Here is a 20,908-nt window from a genome sequence, read left to right on the forward strand (position 1 = left end):
CGGAATAATTCTGCATTCCGTACCATCAATGTAGGAAGGAATCTGTCTGAATATTGTCAAGTAAGAATGGTAAACAACACCCCGGAAGATCCACTCTACGCGCTTCTCATTGTGGATCAGGATGGCTTGCTTGGCCACTCCGAAGGACACAACCCAATGCATCTGGAGTCCAACGCATCTGGAGGGTGCCAGATGGGGAAGGCTGCCATAGGTAGTGCAGTGGTCCTTTCCTAACATCTCATAAATATGGGTGGATGGGTAAAGTTCTACAGAAGGACATCATTACAGAACTGCCCATTGCTACCCTCTGCATAGCTGGCCAGGTGATGTCCTGAGCCTCTGGCCCATGTAACCTCTCATTTGGCCCAATGTTTGCTGCACGAAGGCATCATTCCCACAGTGGTTGCAACCACCTCGGCAGATTCAAGGGCAGTGATGCTGCACTTCAGGCTTCCTTTCCCTGTCAGCCTCGGAGTTCCAGTGCTGTCAGAGAGACAGTAAGGGGAAGGCAACAGTACATCTCGGTGCAAAGCGGGGAACTCACTTAAACATGGCGATGAGGAGATTGAGGAGGAGAATGTTGGTGAAGAGCAGGTACAGGCAGAGCAGGATGACTGTCAGCCACTCCGGGAAGACAGGCTGCTGGCTGGCCTCATTGTTCTCTGGGCACTTGGGCTTGTATGGGTCTGTCCCATTTGGGCTGCACTGATCGAGGCTGAAGTTCACTCCTGCCATCAAACACATTCAACCCGAGAAAGATTGAGTTTTCCCCAGCTACAGCAGGAAGCTCGTCCCGTCCTCTCGCCTGCCCGGCGAGTGTAGCCTGAACTGCCGTATCTTTAACAGGTAATAACAGATCTCAAGCGATGTTAAGGGGGGGGGGGGGGAATTAACATTTTGGAAGGGTTGGAATGAATGATTCAGCCCCATATTAACTGATCAGAAATAGCTGGTGTTATATCCGAGAGCTCATTCTCTGGCTGAGAGCTCATTCACACCCTCACACATTTTTCTTCCTCTCAGAAAAGCTATTAAGAATTGCTGCTGGAGACTGTGAGTTCATATCCTGGGGACTCCATGGATGCCCAGAATGCTATTTATAGCTGGAGTCTAGGAATAAGGTCCAAGGAGCACAATGATGCAGTTGCCTTGGGACGAAGAAGCATATGACCCATTTGGTCTTGGTGCATATGTTTCTTAAGTCATTTAATCGAAGCGGACATGGCATAACAGGCACTGGGAGGTGGGCTCCACCAGGATAATTTCCTCACCCTATAAAGACAAACAACATTTTGACAGCAGAAGTCTATGCTGTAGCAGCCTTGATGCAGGTATGGTTGGTAGCCATATTTGATGAGAAGAGCCCCGTTATCAAATGTCTATCCCGTTAACTCCTCATCCACACCACTGCTTCATGTTTTACACATCATGAAATCGGTCCAAGCACTCCCACAGGAGGCCAGGTCCGGGGACAATTTGGAGCTGTCTGAGTATATCCTCAGTGGTGAAGGGATATATTGGGAAGGATCCAGTGGTGTATTAGCACTAGCATTATTGGTGTTGCACAAGTGGAAACCAACACTTGCACAACATCAATAGCACCTGCTAGCATGATGGGTTTCCCAGTAGTATACCGCTGGATCCTTCCCATTCAAACAAATTAACCTTTGCTACTTCAGAGTATGAAATAATTCTGCATTCCGTACCATCAATGTAGGAAGGAATCTGTCCAAATATTGTCAAGTAAGAATGGTAAACAACACCCCGGAAGATCCAGTCTACGCGCTTCTCATTGTGGATCAGGATGGCTTGCTTGGCCACTCCAAAGGACACAACCCAAACAGCCAAGAGGAAGAGGAAGAAGAAGACATCCTTCATCTGTAAATCCACAAAACAAAGCAGGACTGGAATCTTCCTTGCCATAGAAACAACTCTCACCCCACAGCCTATTTGGCTCTGGCATCCTCATCACAAAAGGAACAATATATGCAGCCTCTGTGGCACTTATCAGTCAAAACAACAACTTACCATTCTCTTCACTATGATGATCTTGGGGCCAAGAGTTTTACTGACTGTGAAAATGTGCATCAAACGCAGGCAGAAAATAATAAAAGCCAGAGACAGTATGATCCTTCCTGGATACAACGTGGCTGGGATCCATCTTTATACAAGGGAATGAAATAAAAAACTCATTTATTAATTATGTTAGCTAGAGGAAATGTCAGGGCCAAGTTCCCAAAGGCGACTGTTCCCAGACACAAGGAGGCTTGATTGGCAGAGGACTGAGAGTCAAACAACACGTTTCGGTAATTGCGTCGCATGTAGCTGAGACTAATTGGGTATTTTTTAGTCTATAGAGTAACTGCACATGACCCTGTTTCAGATTGGGACCACCGTGTGCTGGGAGGGGAGGAGTAAATCATTCCCCTGCACTGTTCCCCTCCCCCAAATTCCCCCCTCCCATGGGGAGGGGGGGAGATTAAAAAGCTTCTATTGATGCCAATGGAGACTTTTTCTCTCTTTTTTTAAGCCCTGGCACAGGTGTGTGTGTGTGTGGGGGGGGGGGGGGGTTCAAAAGAAACGGCGGGGGAGGTTTAATCTTCCCCTCCCAGTACACAGTGGTCCTGATCCAAATTGGGGCCATGCACACTTACTCTAGAGTAAAAAAAATTCTTAGCTACATGCTACAGAATTAACATAACATGTCTTTTGACCCTCAGATATCTGCACTAGCATCCTACCTCTAGCAAACAACAGTCATTCAATTAAACAAAGAGGATTGTATGGTGTGCATATGCTTCTGCTGCAGCATTTTCCTAAGGCATGCCTAACACAGCAGCCAAAATATCCAAAAGGTCCAGAGAAACAGACTTAGGAGGAAATGGGCTGGGACTTTTCAAAAGGTGGGCCTTAAGAGAGGCTGACCAGGAAATCAGCTGCAGCAGAAGCCAAATACTCATGCCAACAATTCCACTCTGACCAACAGATCAAAGCACCAAGTAAGGGGAACCGAAGCCTAGCAGGCATCAGCGTCACATAAATGGAACTGCCCCAGACATGGAGCCAAACAGCTATCCCAAGGTAAATTGGGGTATTTGCAAAAATACCGTGTTAAGCACAAGCCTACTCTCAAGCATTCCGGGGAAAGTGAATGATGTACATTTTGATGAGATTTTTTTAGCAGAAGCTGGCATTTAGATTTAAAAACCACACACAATATACTGACATGATTTCCAAAAATTCCTTGTTCTCCTCCTTTCCCGAACTAGTTGGTATCATTGCACTGTAACTCACCTGCAAGCCAAGCCAGCTACAAAGATTAGGATGGCACACACATCCAATTTATTCCAGAAATCATTGAGGTACAAGGAAACCATTTTCACCAAGCCAAACCCATCAGGATCATAAAAAAGCTGAAGGAAGAAGAAAAAATAGTTTTACTGGCCCAGTTCAGACATAATGATCTCCATCCAATAAACTGTGGACTGAAAACTAGCATTGGGCCTAGACACTTCCTCCTTCCCTCTCTCATGCACTGTCCTGGAAAACATCTGAGGTTTGTTAAAAACAGTTACTTGTTCCATCTGAACCAGGAAACTGTGGCTTAATCTCCAACTTCAATCAGGATATCAAATGCAACTTTCCTGCCATGGTCATGGTACGATGGTTCCAAAAGCTGAGTAATAATTACATATTCCTCACACATAAAAACATAACCTGTGAAAGGTCCAAAGCTTAAGGCAAGAGTCAGATGCTAAAGAGCACTGCATTTTAATTCTACTGACAGCAGTGACGCTTCTATGCCACCCACAGCCAGTACCTGACGTGTCTCCTCGCACACCAAGGAGAAGAGCCAGAAATAGATGACGTACTCCCGCCAGGATGGAGTTGACTGGAAATCTGTCATCAAGACGTAGGCAAAAAGCAGGAGGAAGCTGAAGTAGGAAAGGATGTTGAGGTGGAAGATGACAACTGGAGCAGTGAAGAAGGCTTGGAAGCGGTGTAGGCAAGTCATTGGCTGGAGCCTCTTCTCTCTGTAGAAAGGAAGGCAGGATGACATGGCTGTTAATGCAGCTGGGAGCTCTCATTCTTGCATTACTCTGCCATATTAATATGCCTGGTATGTGGTCAAGGCTGAACTACCATAGGGCAGGGGTGCTGAACCTCTTTTAGCCTGAGGGCCAAATTCAATTTTGAAGAAGCTCTTGGGAGCTGCATTTCAGTGGTGTATGCCAGTAATTACGCCTTAGGAGAGGCACTTCAACCTTTTAGAATGGAGAAAAGGCCACCCAAAGACTGGGAAACCACCAAGCAATGGGTTGGGGAAAAGGGTGGGGCCAGAAGAAGGGTGTGTGGTCATCTAGGGACCCATGGAGGGCCAGACTGGGACCCCAGTGGGGGTGAACCTGGCCCACAAGCCTGAGGTTCTGCAGCCCTGCCATATGGGGAATCCTGCTTGCTCTTCATATGTGACTTTAGGTTTCTCCAATTGACCAAGCAAAGCCTCACCCAGCCAGGTTTCAGACAGGCCAGCTTCTCTCAGAGCTTAGCTCTAACTCTCAAGACTGTCATCAGCAATGGCATCTCTGCCCCTGGACAGATGGCACCCCATTTACAAATACCTAAAAGGCATTTGCTGATATGGGAGTTGAAGTTGGGTTTGGCAAAGACACAGATACATGCTTGTATCAGATATCGAATTCAACTTAATTTTTTATTTCCTCAGCCAGACTGTTTCTATCTTAGGTATAACATGTCCATATTGCTTCTGGGAAAGGTCAGACCAGTCTCTCAGGTTTGCTGTTCATCTGTGCATTGTGTAGATTTCAGTAGCCCAAAGATGGAAGCACCTGACTCTAATGTGGCAGAAGCACATGGCTGGGAAACATGAGTCCAAGACTGCTTCACACATGACATTATACCAACAGTGGAGGCGTGTGTGTGTGTCTGTCTGTATATGCAATCACAAAGATCGTGCACATATCTATTTTGTTGTATGCATACATATTGGGAATTCACTGTTAATCATGACTTCTCTTCAAACAACCCATGCAGAATCCTTTCCCTGCATCCTATATAAAGTGATAGATCAAATGTCATGTGAAGAGAGGAGAATATCTGGATCAATTGGACCTTTGGAGAAGAGACCAGGAAACTGGAGGAGATGAATGAAAGGACAGTCCAAAGCTGGCTGCTGTCCCAATGGCATTCTGTCTCAGACAACACATGGAGAGGTGAGATGGCCCTCTAATGCACACAAACCTGGGATCTAAATCTCCCTGCCTTAGGGTAGTGCAGTCAAGCTCTACAAGTACTTGAAAGGTTGTCACAGAGAGGAAGGCCAGGATCTCTTCTCGATAATCTCAGAGTGCAGGACACGGAATAACGGGCTCAAGTTACAAGAAGCCAGATTCTGGCTGAACATCAGGAGAAACTTCCTGACTGTTGGAGCAATATGACAACGGAACCAATGACCTAGGGAGGTCGTGGGCTGTCCCACACTGGAGGCATTCAAGATGAGGCTGGACAGCCATCTGCCAGGGATGCTCTGACTTGGATTCCTGCATTGAGCAGGGAGTTGGACTCGATGGTCTTGAAGGCCCCTTCCAGCCCTACTATACTAGAATTCTATGAAGTACCTGAAAGTGATGAGGCCAGTGTAGAGAAGGGGGAAGAACAGCATACACATGATGACCTGGCAAATCCCATTATCAACACTCAGCTTCCCCCACCAGACTTTGGTTAAGAAGGCCTGCAAAGGGGAGAGGAGGAACAGGGTAGCACTTCCATTGCATTAGTAATCATTAACAGTGGGTTTGATCTAGGATCTGCCTTCCACAAGAAGGTCTCTGCTCATGAAAGGTTCCTCCGCCCAATTTTGGGGGATCCCCCACTTCACAGCTCACCCCTTTCGGCAGAGGTTGACTCTCTGTGTAGCATTTTAAGGGGACTGGAGGGGCTGCCATGGGGAGGAGGGGTGGGGACACCCACCAGCACAGTTTGTTCCAGTTGATTCAATCTGGATCCAACCCATTATATATTGTTTTGTTGTTTTCTGGAAGCACCCTAAGTGAGCAAACCACACCTGGATGCCCCCATGAGACACAAAATTCATATTTTTGGCCTCCAGAGCTAGTTGTAGACATGTGGTCTTCCCCCAAGCATCAGAGACACGGATCAGGAGCTTTTGGGCTCTTTCTTCATCCTTTCGGTAACATTCAGTGAAGACACCTAGAAGAGCAACCAGGATTAGAGATTTTTATTACTTCTCTTACATTTCTTTCCCAGCCTTCCTCTGAGGAGCTGGGCGGCATTTTAGCTTCACAACAAGCCTGTGAGGTAGCTTAGGCCGAGAGACAGCGACTAGGTTCACACAACACAATGACCCACGCTCAAGGGTTGAGTATGGGTTGAGTGTGACTTGTCACTGAACCGTGGGTTGTTGTTGAAACATGGGTTATCATGTTATCTGAACCCAGCTGCATTAACAAACCATGGTTTGCTAACCATGAACAACCCACACTTCTCAACTCAACAACAACCCATGGGTTCTCTTCCTGGGTTGCTTGTGGTTAACAAACCATGTTTTGTTAGTATGGCTGGGTTCAGACAACTGAAAACCCATGATTCAACAACAACTGTGTTGTGTGAACCCAGTTATCATACTGTGTTAACCCATTTAGTGAACCCAGTGTGAACTCAGTTATCACTTAATGTGAGCCCAGTCAGTGAGTTGCCCAGGGCAACCCAACCAACTTCGCAGTGAAGGCTGTGAGAGTCAGTGTGGTAATTTAGTACAATGGTTCTCAAACTTTTTTTCCCACTTGAAAATTGCTGGAGGTCTTGGCAGAGCATTTAATACATGTTTTTGTTCTACAAATCAAGGCACATCCACAACTCATCTTTTGATGACATTTTTTCATCAACACTGACATCACAAGCAAAACCGTATTATGAAAATCACAGGCCCTAGGCCAGAACTGTCTAAACCTGTCTGATAATCTGGCCCTGGTCAATACGGCCTTGATCTCCACCAGAAAAAACAACAGCGTGAAGGGCCAAGTATAAATGTTCTTGATTGTTCCATAACCTTTCCATGGACCATCTGAATGGAGCTCATGGACCACCAGTGGTTCATGGACCACAGTTTGAGAACTTCTAGTGCAGAGGTTAGAATGTCAACCTAGATGGGAGAGAACTGAGATCTAATTCCCACTCAGCCATGAAGCTCAATGAGTGACCTTGGGTTCTGTACCTCAGCCTAATAATATATTCCACCCTGAGCCTTGGAGGAAGAGCAGGATATAAATGTAATAAATAATAATAAGGCTGAAATTACACATGATGGTGGTAAACCCATACTCAGGTCTGACCAAAACACTTATAAAGGGGCAGGGGGGACTGATTTTAAGAGCAAGAGAGTCGTGTGGGTGAGAAGAACTGAACCCTCTCCTTTTCTGATGCTCACCTCCCTATAAAATGATGTTACAAACTCCTTTCCCTCCCAGTCAGGCTCCAATAGTGAAAGTAGACCCCGGAGGGAGAAAACTGCCTGGGGAGAGGAACTCTGGGAAGGTAAGCTGTGGGAGGGAGGAAAGATCAGCTCCCTCACATGTGCACCTCTTTTACTCTTAAGATCCCTCCCCCTTTATATGAGATTGGTGCAGACCTGGACAATTTCCACATGTCAGACTAAACCAAATCCCTGGGGTTTGTATGGCCATTGTAGTCAGGCTCCAGCCTTACATGAGGTAACACCATAGTGCCCTGTAGAGTGAGCAAGGGAGGCAAGGCAGGAATTTCAGGATGGCAGCATCCATACGCTGGATGATTCTGAGGCATGGGAGCTTCAGACAGGCTAGCACAGCACAGAGGATGAATCAGAACAGAAGCAGCCCAGAAAGGAGGCGCACCGCCACCGGTTCAGAAGGATGAGAGGATTGGCTAATTTGTCTAGATCAGAGACCTACCAACCCAGCCCAGACTCACCAATGGCTCGGGACTCGTACTCCTCCGCCAGGGCCAGCATTTCCTCAGTGCTGTCAGTGTCATTTTCTTCCTTGGATAACTCCTTCAGCATCTTGCTGCAGGCCAATGCTGCTGCAATGCAGTCCTGGCTCTGAAGCAAAAAGGACTCAGGTTAGCACGAACACGATATTTCTGGTCCCAGGTTGACCAGGTGACCTTCAGGAGTCCTCTGTTTTGGAAGGGAGGTTGCTCTTTCAGCACGGATCACTTTCCCTGTTCCTCGTCTGCAGACATCTCTGCTATTCCCTGCTTCTCAGTGACTTCTCTGTGCTTTGGCTCTGGCCTCGTCCTCATCGAGGTGTTAAACATGCACGTGGACATTACCACTTCAGACTGCAGGTTGGGTCTTACACCACCGCAGGCTCCTCTTTGCAAATAACAACAACAACAACAACAACAAAACCTGTACATATAAATCTAACAGTTTTCTATGAGGGCGATTTTTTAAAAATTAAAAAATGGAGAAACTTTCAGTTCTGTGAGCTCCCAGATGCAGCCTGAAGTGATACAGCCCAGACACAGATTCGACACCTCAGAGAGAACGAGGCCCAAATCTCCTTCCTTGGCTCATGCTGAAGGAGTGCCAAGGTATGTATCCCCTTCATTCCCACTCTCGGGGCCTGCTGCTAGCAGGGATAGTGCAGATTTTGCAAGCTTTTCATGTAGGGCTCAGGACCAGGTACAGAACTGTGTTTCCCAAACCAACAGCTCCTCTACAAGGCCATATGAGCTGCGTACAGCCCTATCTGGAGATGGCTGGAGAACAGAAGACTTTACCTGGGTCCAGATGATGTCAGCCAACTCCTTGCGGTTCTGGACAATTGCCCAAATGAGCAGGTCCCTCACGGGATCCATGGTGAACGTAACCCGGCCAGTGGAACGCTTGTAGAAGGATCGAAGGCTCACCCCTTGTACCTATGGAAGAGAAAAGAACCTGCAATAAAGGCTGGAGAGGAGTCAGACAGTATTAGCTAAGACAGCAGAAGGCGATGTGAGTGAAAGGCATCAGCGATGCTGTCAGGGTAGAACTTAAGGGCAGAAGTCCTGGGCTGTACTCGGCAGAATGAGTAAAGAGTCTCCAAACACAGTAGGCTGGCTTGCCACATTATGAAGGAAGTGAAGTAATGCACGTTACTACCTAAAGAGCCATCCCCCAACCCAGAAGGACTGCTGCCCCCTGCCCCATAAGACCATTAAGTCCAGAATCTAAAATGAATTGCACCACCGAGAGGCCTTGTTGCCCATGTATTCGCTCATTTCTTCTGTCCTACTGACATCTCTGTTCAAACAGATTTTCGAAGCACTATAAACTGCCTGCAACACCTGTTTACCAGTGATGACCACAGGATGACTATACAAAGGACGGAGACAATGATGATTCTTTTGTACACGTGTGTGGATGGGATGTCATTTGTCTCCACCTGTAGTCACCAAATTCATCTCCCACGTGGAGAATCACCAGTCAGCTTTTGCAACCTCATGAGGACAACAGCAAGGAGGAGTCTGACCCCGGCGTAGCACAGGAATATTAGGCTTTGCCTGCTCTCAGTTTTCCTACAACTCTAGACAATTACAGAGGAGAGGGGCTGGACTGCAGAGTTCAGTGGAAGTGGAAAATGGAAGTGGAGGTCAAAGATTGACACCAGTGGGTGGAGAAAGGGCACTAAACATAGCAATTGAGATCTGCAACAAAGTGCTGCAAAGTGAAATTTTGTTGTTCAGGATTCTAGCCACTCCATTCTATTCTCCCCCCCGCCCAACTGTCAGTCAGGGGTCCATGGCCACTAAGTATGCTCAGTCCTCGCCGGGCTGTTTTGCACCCGTGCCCCTTAGAATTTTGTTCTAAAAAGTTCTGGATTTCTGCAAACCTTCGGGTACATTCCCCCAAGCCTCCTGCTACTTCCCTCTTGTGTGTGGGTGAAACTGTTTTGGTGACATAAGCATCGGCACTCATAGCCTGAACATCAGAAATAGAGGGACATTTGAATGTCCTGGATGCCAGGAAAAGAAATCCCCAATATCAATTCTACCTCATTCAGCTTCTCCTACTACCACAAAGTGAGTGCAGGAAACAACGTGACGATGTAAGGCTTGTCCATGCAACTAGCTTACCAAGGATCAGTGCTGAGCTGAAAGGTAACTTATTAATTGGGGCAGGGGCCACTGTCAGAGAAGGAGAGGGAGGGAGTGGACTGCCCTGTACATTCTGCACTGTAAAGCTGGGGCGCTGTGATGGGCTCAAGGGGTTATTAGCATGCAGAAATACGGTACATTGAGCTTGATGTGGGGCACGGCGATGGAAAGACGGTGTCGCTCGGCGGTCTTTGGCTTCGGGTACAGCTGCTGAGTGAAGTCTCCCAGCAGCTCCCTCAGCACCTGGGACACGTGGTACAGTTGGATCCTTGGCACTTTGGAGAAGGCGGAGTGCTCCTTCTCCTCCAGCAACACCTTCTGCAGCTTCCCGTGGAAGACACTGGAGGCCGCCATGTTTTCGTAGAGGTAGACCAGGGTGTCCCAGGTAACAAACTCCTTCAGGCGCACGCCCTGCTCCAGAAACAGCTTGATGAAATCCGGCTTGTTGGCTATGAGAGCAGCTGCCACCATGGGGTGAAGATCGGAGGGCTGTTGGCCAGGAAAACAGCCAGAAGGAGATGGCATCAACGTGGGACAAAGTGACCCAGATTGTTCTCCTCATGACAGAGAGGCAGGGAGAGGGAGTAAGAAAAGGAAGCTCAAAGATACAAAGGAGGTGGCATGCAGGAGTCGGAACAACATAAGAACATAGGAAGCAGCCCTATACTAGGTCAGACCCTTGGTCCATATAGCCCAGTATTGTCGACACTCACTAGTTCCAGCTCTCCAGAGTTTCTGTCCCAGCCCTACCTGGAGATGCTGGGGACTGAACCTGGGACCTTCCGCATGAAAAGCAGGTGCTCTACCACTGAGCTACTGTCCCTCCCCAGCAGCCAACAGCTGTAGCTCAGTCCCTGAAGGAGAGGAAGCAGGCAGAAGGAAGCTTTGAGAAAGGAACTGCCCAGCATACTCTCAGATGTTCTATCTCCCCTTTAGCCCAAATGTACACCTCAGCCAAGGGTGGGAAGCAGTAGGCAGCTCCAAGCAAGCAGGGCTCACTGTTGCTGACGGGGCGGAGCCGTTTCCTTTCTAGCATGGTGCGATGGATACATGAGAAGCCCATCTTTCCTCAGCATGCTAGCCTATGGAACAAGACAACAAGCATGGGATGGGCAATGTCTGCAGTGCCAGTGACTCCCCCGTCCCTCCCCCCCCCCCCCCGGTATATCCCTGCTTCCCATTTCAAGAAGCAATGGGAGGGTGTCATGTTGTCAGAGACACAAAACGTCCATGATGCAGGTCCTAAGCTGACAGAATAATATTAAGGGTAATAAAGGTACAATTCCACTCTTTAGCATGTCATCGCTAAAGTGCATCTCCCCAGCCACACTGACAGTGCTGCGACAAATGGGTTGAACAACTTGTGTTATTATTAGTAAAACCCTAAAACAGGGAGTGCAGAACCCCAAGCTGGGGGCCTGTCAGGGTGGAAACTGAGCCAATAGAGCCCCAGAGCAGTTCTGATTTTGAGGAGGAACAGCAATCTGTGGGAGAGCTCGCTCATCTCTCACCAGCACAGCAGCTGGCAGAGATTCCTCCTGCCAGCATTCCTGGGATAGATAGTGAACCTGGCAGTGAGAGAGCACTGGAGGGGGGCTTGCTGGACGCTCAGCACAGACGCAGGGAGTGACGACAGATGGCGGGCGCGGAAAGGAGGCGTAGCGTTCGTTTGGCGCGCAAACAACGGTCACGTCCCGAGGACCCAAGGGAAAGAGGGAGGATCTCTCCCTAGCCCATAAGTTCAGGGTCTTCCCGTGATTCTCCTTCAAACGGGGACCAACTGCCTTACCTGGAGTTTAGGCTACTCTGCTATCTTTCCCCAGTGCTGTTCCTTGCTTTGTCGCTAGTGATTAGTATTCTGAACGAGTCATAAAGTAATAAAGGAATAAAGTCTCGGAAAGAATTCGTCGTCTGTGTCCTGAGTTGGCTATTGGTGGGGACTGCAAGAGGCAGCTAGGGTGCTCCTGACAGCGCCAAATCCAGCCCACCTGGGTCCCAATCTGGGCCTGCAGAGTTCCCCAGATTTCCCAATTGTTTTGCTTCGCACCTGGGATAGCTCCTTTAAAGTTCTTACTTGTTCTGATTGAAACCCGGAGTGGATTCACTGCCCCACTGACATCGGAGCCCCTGGAAACCACCAATCTGGGCCTCCACTGGAAACCACCAAACGATCAGCATGGACATCTGGGAATCCTGAAGGACCAGACTGAGACTCCAGGGAGGATGGATTTGGGCCCTGGGCCTAAGGGTCTGCACCCCTGCTATACAGGGCTGTGGCATTAGGATTCAAATCCAGACTGAAGAGCCTCTGGCAACATAAAGGCCACACCCTCAGTTGCCACCTGTTCTCTGCTCAGCCGGCCCCGAGCTCGTACAAAGGATGCCCACCAGATATGTTCCAGAGCTTGCGAAAAGAGAAGCCATGCACTGTGGATATCTGCTACTTCCCATGAGCCACAGCAAACAAGGGCTAAGTTACAGGAGCCCATGCATACGGGTAACTGAGTGGAATACACAAAGTCAGAAACTAGGGGTTGGCAGGAGATAGATCTTCAGATTTTTTGGACTTCATCTCCCAGAAGCCCCTGCCAACATGGCCAGTGGTGAGGAATGCTGGGAGTTGAAGTCCAAAGCATCTGGAGATCTATTTTCTGCCCAGCCCTGTTATAGGAGACCCGGAGGTGCCGCCACCCCATTTCAATTTGTCCTCTCCTCCTCATAACATATAGTACAACAAAACACAATGTCATCGCCCTGTGTGTCTCCACATCCCTGTGAGGTGGGGAGACACATGCCGTGATGATACTCCCACACTGCACTGCACTACATATTGTGAGAAAAAGACAGCAAAGAGGCATGGAGTGGTGGCAATGCAAGGCAGCTCTAACAATGGCTAGTAGCTTCGCCTTCAAAGCCACCTCCGTGCCTTCCCGAGAGAACAAGGTTGCACTCAGTCAAGGCTGGTACTTCTGCCCCCTGCTCTAACCATGCAGGCAGAAAGGGGGCACGCTCATTGCCAAAAGCCTCCACACCTTCCACTCATGATCATCGGTGAAAATCTCACTCCGGGCAATGTCCACCCTGTTCCACGCCACTGCAAGCTTCAGCTGGTGGTCCCAGTTCTCATGGCCAAATTGGTCACGGTATCGGGAAGCTGCAATAGACAAACAAACAAGAAAATGACTGGGTTGCAATGGACCAACATTTATTTGCTCTCTTAATCATACGCATCCAGAACTTGAAGGGGTAATGCTAGGAAAATAAACATATTTGAGAGCCAAGTATGGCCATACCAACCTGTACATCCCTGATCTCGGAAGCTAAGCTGCGTGGGGGCCTAGTTGGCTGGGAGACTGCCTGGGAATGCCAGGTGCTGAGGCTTGGAAGGGGCCATAGCTCAGTGGTGGAGCACATGCTTGGCATGCAGAAGGTCTCAGGTTCAATCCCTGCTGTCTCCAGGTAGGGCTGGAAAAACTGCCTGAAACTCTGGGGAGCCGCTGCCGGTCACTGTCGACAATATCGGGCTAGAAGGACCAAGGGTCTAACTCAATAGAAGGGATCTTCCTATGTCTTGAAGGAGCTTACAGTGTAAAGGTGGCCCCCTGGTTCAGCCTTGAGACCCCAGACTATACTTCTGTAAGTATCCTGGGCCCATATGCACCATATCCAACCCTGTCCCTCGAGGTTTGTCAGTCTGGGCATTTTCCAGACAGGCTGAGACACTGACATTTACCAGCTGCAGTTAAGCAGGTATGGAATCCTTTAAATGTATTTCTATTATGTATTTTTTTATGCTCAAATGAGTATTTAATTGGGTTGATTTTAAACTGCTGTTACCCTCTGTGAGCTGTGAGATTAACGATCAAATTCAACAAATCAAATAAAGCATTTCAGTGTGACATCAACCTAACTAGGTTTTGCTCAGCATCTCTCTTCTGCACGCAATGTCACAGCATCAGGGTACAATATTAGGCACCATTCTGCCCATTGTGGTGTCCTGCTGTTCCTCCACTACTTGCATGGAGGCACACCCTGAAAGGCAAGTGAAGCCGCAGTTTTCACACACACACACACACACACACACACACAGTTCCACAGTAGTAGCTTGTGCTGCTTCCTGAGACAATGAGCTTTTCTGCACTAGGCTGTTAACTGACTGTTCATCTGTTGTACTGACTTTCAGTTTCATCACAGAATTGAGATCTGAGCACTACACAAGGAGCTTTTCCTCTCCTGCTTTTCTAGCACATAACCTCTAAGTGGCACTGTGGTATAGTGGAATAATGCAAATACGCAAGATGAAATTGCACTTTCTTTCACATTTACAATTAAATGCCACATTTTCCCTGCTCTAAAAAAACTCAGCAGAAGTGCTGGTTAGACACAGAAGTGAAACTGGAGGGGCACAACGGTGTCTAAAGAACCTGCAAACAACTGCAAGTAGGAATGACAAGTGCACGATAAATGCCTCATGTAGAAAAGCCCAATAGCACATCTTGGCACAGGGGAGTGTCCCTCTCAAAAGGTTCACAGTGATGCAGTTCCAGTTACTGACCTGCACAGCTGCTCTGCAACACTCATGGCACTGCTCACCTTTGAGCATTGCTTGCAGAATGGCCACATCCACATCCTGCTGTCCGTCTTTGCCTTCCCTGAAGATGGTCAGGAGCTGCCTGTTTCGCACAATATCCTGGATCTGCAAGAATTGCCAAAAAGAAAATGTAGGACTGTGATAGCCCTTCCCTATCTTAATGGGACTTAATGCTCTGCTCTGTGAAGGTATTTCCTGCATTTTCTAGTTAATTTAGGGTGACTGCCTCTTCCCCCCAGTGCACAAAGTATTCTGATCTTCAAGTCCCTCTGAAGTCGATTCTCCGCCTTCACTAACACCTAGTGAAATTTCCAGTCCATTCAGACTCACTGGGAATCACCACCACCACCATCAATGTCGTGTAGCCTTCCCCAACCTGGTGCCCTCCAGATGTTTTGGACTACAACTCCCAGCATTCCTGACCATTGGACATGCTGGCTGGGGCTGATGGGAGTTAACATCCAAAACATCTGGAGGGCATCAGTTTGGAGAAGGCTGACATAGTGCATTTTAAGTGCTCGAAACTCTTCACACACATACATTCACTAAGACCCACAACAGTCCTGTAAGGTAGGCCAGTATTATTATTCCTGTATTCACAAGGCTGAGAGCATCATGGCTTGCCTATGGCCACTAGTGATTTCGTAGCTGAGCTAAGAGTTGAAGCAAGGATTTTCCTGCTCATAGTTCATGCTTATGGTCAATATGCCACACTAGCTGAGCTTCTCCCATATAACTAACAGGTTCATTGCCAGCCCAAGACATGATGCTGCCTGAAGAGGAGCCCAAATCTCCTCGCAATTGCCAGGCTCTGGACTTGCACAGTAGGAATCCTTGCATCTGAGTAAACATGCATGAAGTGGAGCTGAATGGCTGGGGCAGGGAGGCTTGAAATGCATGACACTGAACTGTTCTTTGAATCTCTGGGAGGGTTTGTTGGAGGGCTTGCGTTGATTAGCTCTGCATTGCTGTGACCTTGACAGTTGTTGCTGCCTGCCAGAGAATTGCTGCTTGCAGTTTCATCGATCCAAGCAGATTCTAAGGCTTGTAAAGGAGAAGTGACCACAACCATCACACAAGATCATCCATATGTCAGCAATGGAGGACAGGGGTAGCGGGGAGGTGGAGGCCACACCCAGCAGAATCCTACTGCCATTGTGAATTCGGTTATCAAGAAAAAGTTGACAGTAATTTAAATAAATAAATAAATAAATATGGTCCCACCCACTGTGAGATGCCCCACCTCCTTTGCTTTTAGCCTTGCCCACCTCTGGAATGTGGCTTCCAAGACCCTTCCAAAATTAGAATTCAGACCTTGGACCAAAATGGTTGCCTGCCCCTGCACTAGGGCAATACTTTTAAAAAGATTTGCTGCACCATTCCGACACAAATGTCTGCCTTCATCTTCATCTATCCCCATCCTTGATGATGCCACCCGTCATTGGGATCTCACTTTCTACCCCAATCACAGCTTTCTAACATAATCTGTGGAATGCTGAACAAAAGCTTCTTTGGGGATTGTGGAAAGGTAGCAGGCAGCCATCTTGCAGGTGCCCAGAGGGGGAGAAGAAAGAATAGATGATATTCCACAGTTATGTGTAAAGTGCACGTTCACAAACTGCATATCCCTAGACCGCAGTACTTCATCAAAAGAAGCCAGTAAAATCTGCACAAGGACCTTTTGCCTCACCTTCTTGGTCCATTCCACAACTTTACTCTCAGTGAACTGCTCATAGCTGTCCTTGAAGAACGTGCTCAGTTTTTTCTGAATTAGGGAAATGCTTATTTTGGGGCTGGGAAAATTTGCCACTTGTGCAATGACGTCAGCCACACGACCTGAGCCTTCCACGATCACACAGGGGGTGCCATTGGTGATTGCATTGTAGATGGTCTGCGGAACAGAATAACAGGAAGCCAACAGTATTTGAGCCCATGCTGTCTGACAGACATTAACTGTGATATCCCTACCAACTTCAGAGCCAATCTACACATTACAAAGAAAGAGGTAATAGAATGAGACGTTGGATTTCTACCACTTAAGTTTGTAGATGGAGGAATCGTAATTTTGAATGATCCCCCCGGGTAAAGTCCTCCTTGAATGTTGTGGCATGTAGAGCACATTGCAGAAAATATTTAGTACAGGGAATGTTTTGTCAAGGGACATGCAAAAACATGCTCCTTCATCTGCCGCCTTAAGTGATCCAGTCCAGAATTCCATCTTAGGTTGCTTTCAGGTGAGGTGTTTATTGTGAATTGCTATGGCTCATTCACTCATGTTTTCTAGGGGTCTACATGACATCATCACCATCCATTTGTAATCCTCCTGTGTTTTCTCATGCTGTTTTTTTTCTTACCACAGAAAGTCCGAACTTTTTTTCAGAAGGACAGAAGAGTCACACAATCCCCATAGGTGTACATGTCCTTAGTGCTATTACTCTTTTTTTTTTTTTTAAGAGACATGGTTTTGATGTGAGCAGCTGAAGAAGGTGGAAGACAAAATGTGTCTGTGTGTGTCTGTGTACTTATAGGGTGTATTTATAGGGCATTATAGGGGGTTACTTAGAGGGCATTATTGGGTTATAGTACTATATTTTATTTATGTAATATTTCACTATTATTTTATTATTTCAAAAATATATAAAGGTTCTTTTACTCAATACTTTTACTTAAAAGGTTTTTTTAAAATCAAATAGACAGGTGATACAGATGGTACCTACTGCATAGGGTATAATGAAAGTGTACTGAGATCTGATAGACTCCGCTGCCTGGTAAGTTACTACTCATGTCAAAACCACATCCCTTAAAAAAACGGAAGAGTAGCCCTAAGAACACTGGTGCGGACAGAACATAGGGAGATCTACGCACAAGTCAATTTGCAATTCCACTTGGAGCAGAAGAGCCATGATTGATCAGCACTAGGAGTGTTTGTCTGGAAGCACCCTCCTCTCTCTGCCACCTCATCCTGTGTAATGTGAGATCAGCTCTTAGGAGTTGAGAGCAAGTCCCACTGTTCACAGCAAAGACATATTCTCTCATATCCCCTGCTACACAGAATCTTTTGGCTAAGTGTGAGATAAAAGGGAGTGCCCTGTACTAGTCAGAACTCCACATGTTCACTTATATGTGTCAAGGAGAAGCCAGCACATGTTATGCACTAACATGCCCTGATGCATTTCTGTGGTGTCATACAGTGGAGGCTGGTGAGTCCAATGTCAGTGGCGTTGTGAATCCGCTCTGGGCTTCAGTCAGAAACAGTCTGAACTCAAAGGAGCTATCCAGGGTGCCGACCACAAGCCCCAAAATAGGTTCAGCACCTTGTAGAGTTATGACTAAAACCCGGAGCGGATTCACAGCCCAACCAACATGGGAGCCACCAGCCTCACAAACCCCACAAAGTTGGTTTCTGTCACTACATAGCCAACTGGAACTTTGTGTGATTAAGGCACAGTGTGTCATGAAACAGATTTTTTCAGGAGTTAACAATAACCATATTCGCCTCTACTGTATTTCCTTTTCCACAATGAGTAGCCCAGGTGCCTACTACAGTACTTACGTCAAGAGTACCAGGGCCACCCTCTAGAACAACACAAACGATCGGTATTTTAATGGCAACTCCTGTGAGAAAATAAAGGCTCAGTCAGTCCCACGTGCACTCAGGTAAACGCTGCCGGTCATCCTTCCCTTCCTGCTGGTGCTCATCACCACAGGGATGTTGTAACACATGCAGCTCTCCATTATGGATCAGGAGAGGAAGACTAGCAGAGAAGTCTAATGAATATGGAAAATACTCCTTTATCTTACAGAGTAAAAACAGTCAACACAGCCAAGTAATTAACATTTATAATGATGAACAATCAGAAGCACCTACACGAACACCCAAATGATCCAACCTCAAGCCACCACTGGCAATGGCATCAGTTATCTTTTGCTAGTGGTCAGTTCCTTGATTTGTTTATTTTTTAAAAAACGATTTTTAGCCGCTGCCACCACCACCTCAATCAGCAAAGGTATCAGGTTGGCATACAATATAAGAAAGATAAAAATAAAATAAATTATAGAATACAATAAAATAAATAACAGAACAGAGCAACAGCAGCAAAAACTGTTGCTACAAAACTACAGCAAACTACAGCAAAAAAACTACAGCAAAAACTACATTTTTGTGGTCTTTTTGTCCCTGTCATAAAAAGTGTATTTCAGTCTGTTAGTTCTGTTGCTTGTTCTCACTCTTCCCTAATTTTTTATATTTGGTCTATCCACTTTCTTATCCTCTAGTTTTCCTCAAGTCTCTCCACAGCTTCTTCACTTCAGGTCCCCCCAACCTCACAACTGTCACCAGCAAACTATTTCTACTTTAGGTTCTCCATCATTTTATGCCCCTTCTTTCATTCGCCCTGCATTCCATCATGTGATAGCAGTAGGCATTATGCTGTCACAAACAGAAACACAGGAAACTTCCTTATACCGAAACAGACCATTGGCCCATCTAGCTCAGTATTGTTTATGCTGACTAGTGCTGGCCCTCCAGGGTTTCAGACAGGAGTCCTTCCCAGTCATACCTGGAGATGCTGGCGACTGAACCTGGAACCTTCTGCATGTAAATCGTGCGCTCTACCACTGAGCAAATTTGGGAACAAAAACGCTAAGTCTTCTTTCCCGGAATGCAGAACTAGATGGAATAAACTGCATACTACAGGAAGCACAGACCAAGCCTGAAGAACCCATCTCCAACAGCAATGGTGCCCCAGTTATCCCCTATTATAAGGACATTGCTCACTAATCCCAGGAATCAAGTCTCCTTGACACCCTCCATTAACAAGACGTACCCAGATATTGACCATGGTCTCTTTCCTTAACCTGACACCAGCAAGAAGGCTATCATCAATAGCTACTAGTCATGACGGTTATATATTACCTTCAGTATTGGAGGAAGTATGCCTCTATTTACCAGTTGCTGGAGAACACAAGTGGAAGAGTGCTCTTGCACTTTACTTGCTTTACTTGTGGGCTTCCCAGAGGCATCTGGTTGGCCACTGTGTGAACAGAATGCTGAACTACATAGACCCTTGGTCTGATTCAGCATGGTTTCTGTTATGTTCTTAAGATCTAATGGAAGAGTGCATAAGCCTACAGCCTCACTGGCACAAATGAATTTGATCTGGCCTAGTCTTGGAAGCTAAACAGGCCTAGTAGGATGAAAGAGCGCAGATAATATTCTAGCATTATTGACTGTTGCACTTAATAAGACTTTGATCAGCAATGAGATACCCACCCCCACCCTGCACACATCTTGCATTGCCATTACCTCCTTTCACCTTGGTTTGCTCCGAAATGAACTTCTCAAGTCTGGTCCTCAAGGGGATCTCCACGCCGTATCTGCCATGAGTCCCATCATCCACGAGAATGAAGTGTGTGTGATTACTGTCCAGGCAAGAGAGGTTCCCTTGGGTCTCCTCATCCGGCACATATTCAGCTGGGAAGATACCCTGCAAACATACAGGTGAAAAAATGGAGTCGTAAATGGAGATGCTCCTGAACAAAAGAAGCTCAAGGGCCTGGCTCCATTTATTCCTGTCTCCCCCTTGCTGCAGTGGATCTTGTGTGACTTCTAGTCACTTAGCAATTTCTGCTATGGCATCTCCATCCAGTGGAGGTTGGTGGCTCCAATGTCAATGGGGTGGTGCATCCACTCCAGGCTTCAGTCAACATCAGTCAGAACTCTAAAGGAGCTATCCAAAGTCTCCATCAAAAGTTTGTTTACAACAGGGGTGTGGAACCTCTGGCTTAGGGGCCAAATCCAGCCCTCTGGGAGTCCCAATCTGGCCCACTGGGGTTCCCAGAAGACCACACCCCCTTCCCTGGCCTAACCCCCTTTCCCCCAACCACCAATCATTTGGTGGTTTCCCAGAGCTTTGCAGTTTCTTCCTCATTCTAAAAGTATGAAACGACTCTCCTAAGGCTTAGTGACTGGCAGTAAGAGCTTTAAGGGGAAAATATGCTGGTATTTTGGGCCCTGCCCACCACTGGAATGCAGCCCCCAAGAGCATCTCTGAAATGGAATTTGGCCCTCGGGGGTGAAAGACGTTCTGCACTCCGGTTTTACAAGATGTCGTCATTGCCATTCCCCATCTCCCCGAACCTAGCCGAGGGAAGACT

The 20,908-nt window shown here is 47.2% G+C and overlaps 1 protein-coding gene across 2 annotated transcripts in view; it reads right to left on the minus strand.

The window, feature by feature from the left end:
* The window catches only part of TRPM2 (transient receptor potential cation channel subfamily M member 2), a 49,055-nt gene that overhangs the window by 16,179 nt on the left and 11,968 nt on the right, over nt 1–20,908 (minus strand). For both annotated transcript variants that reach the window (XM_084846897.1, XM_084846898.1), the window contains exons 7-20: nt 20,058–20,238; nt 18,306–18,367; nt 16,443–16,643; nt 14,755–14,857; nt 13,194–13,315; nt 8,806–8,943; nt 7,990–8,119; nt 6,086–6,231; nt 5,640–5,752; nt 3,821–4,034; nt 3,295–3,413; nt 2,029–2,161; nt 1,707–1,878; nt 545–728 (exon numbers count right to left, since the gene is read on the minus strand). In XM_084846897.1, the coding sequence (XP_084703023.1) occupies nt 545–728; nt 1,707–1,878; nt 2,029–2,161; nt 3,295–3,413; nt 3,821–4,034; nt 5,640–5,752; nt 6,086–6,231; nt 7,990–8,119; nt 8,806–8,943; nt 13,194–13,315; nt 14,755–14,857; nt 16,443–16,643; nt 18,306–18,367; nt 20,058–20,238 (2,018 nt within the window). The remainder of the gene's footprint in view (nt 1–544; nt 729–1,706; nt 1,879–2,028; nt 2,162–3,294; nt 3,414–3,820; nt 4,035–5,639; nt 5,753–6,085; nt 6,232–7,989; nt 8,120–8,805; nt 8,944–13,193; nt 13,316–14,754; nt 14,858–16,442; nt 16,644–18,305; nt 18,368–20,057; nt 20,239–20,908) is intronic.

Source organism: Heloderma suspectum, chromosome 3 (genome assembly GCF_057233095.1).
Source record: "Heloderma suspectum isolate Gila_16-S chromosome 3, 16-S_ref, whole genome shotgun sequence".
Classification (NCBI taxonomy): Eukaryota; Metazoa; Chordata; class Lepidosauria; order Squamata; family Helodermatidae; genus Heloderma; species Heloderma suspectum.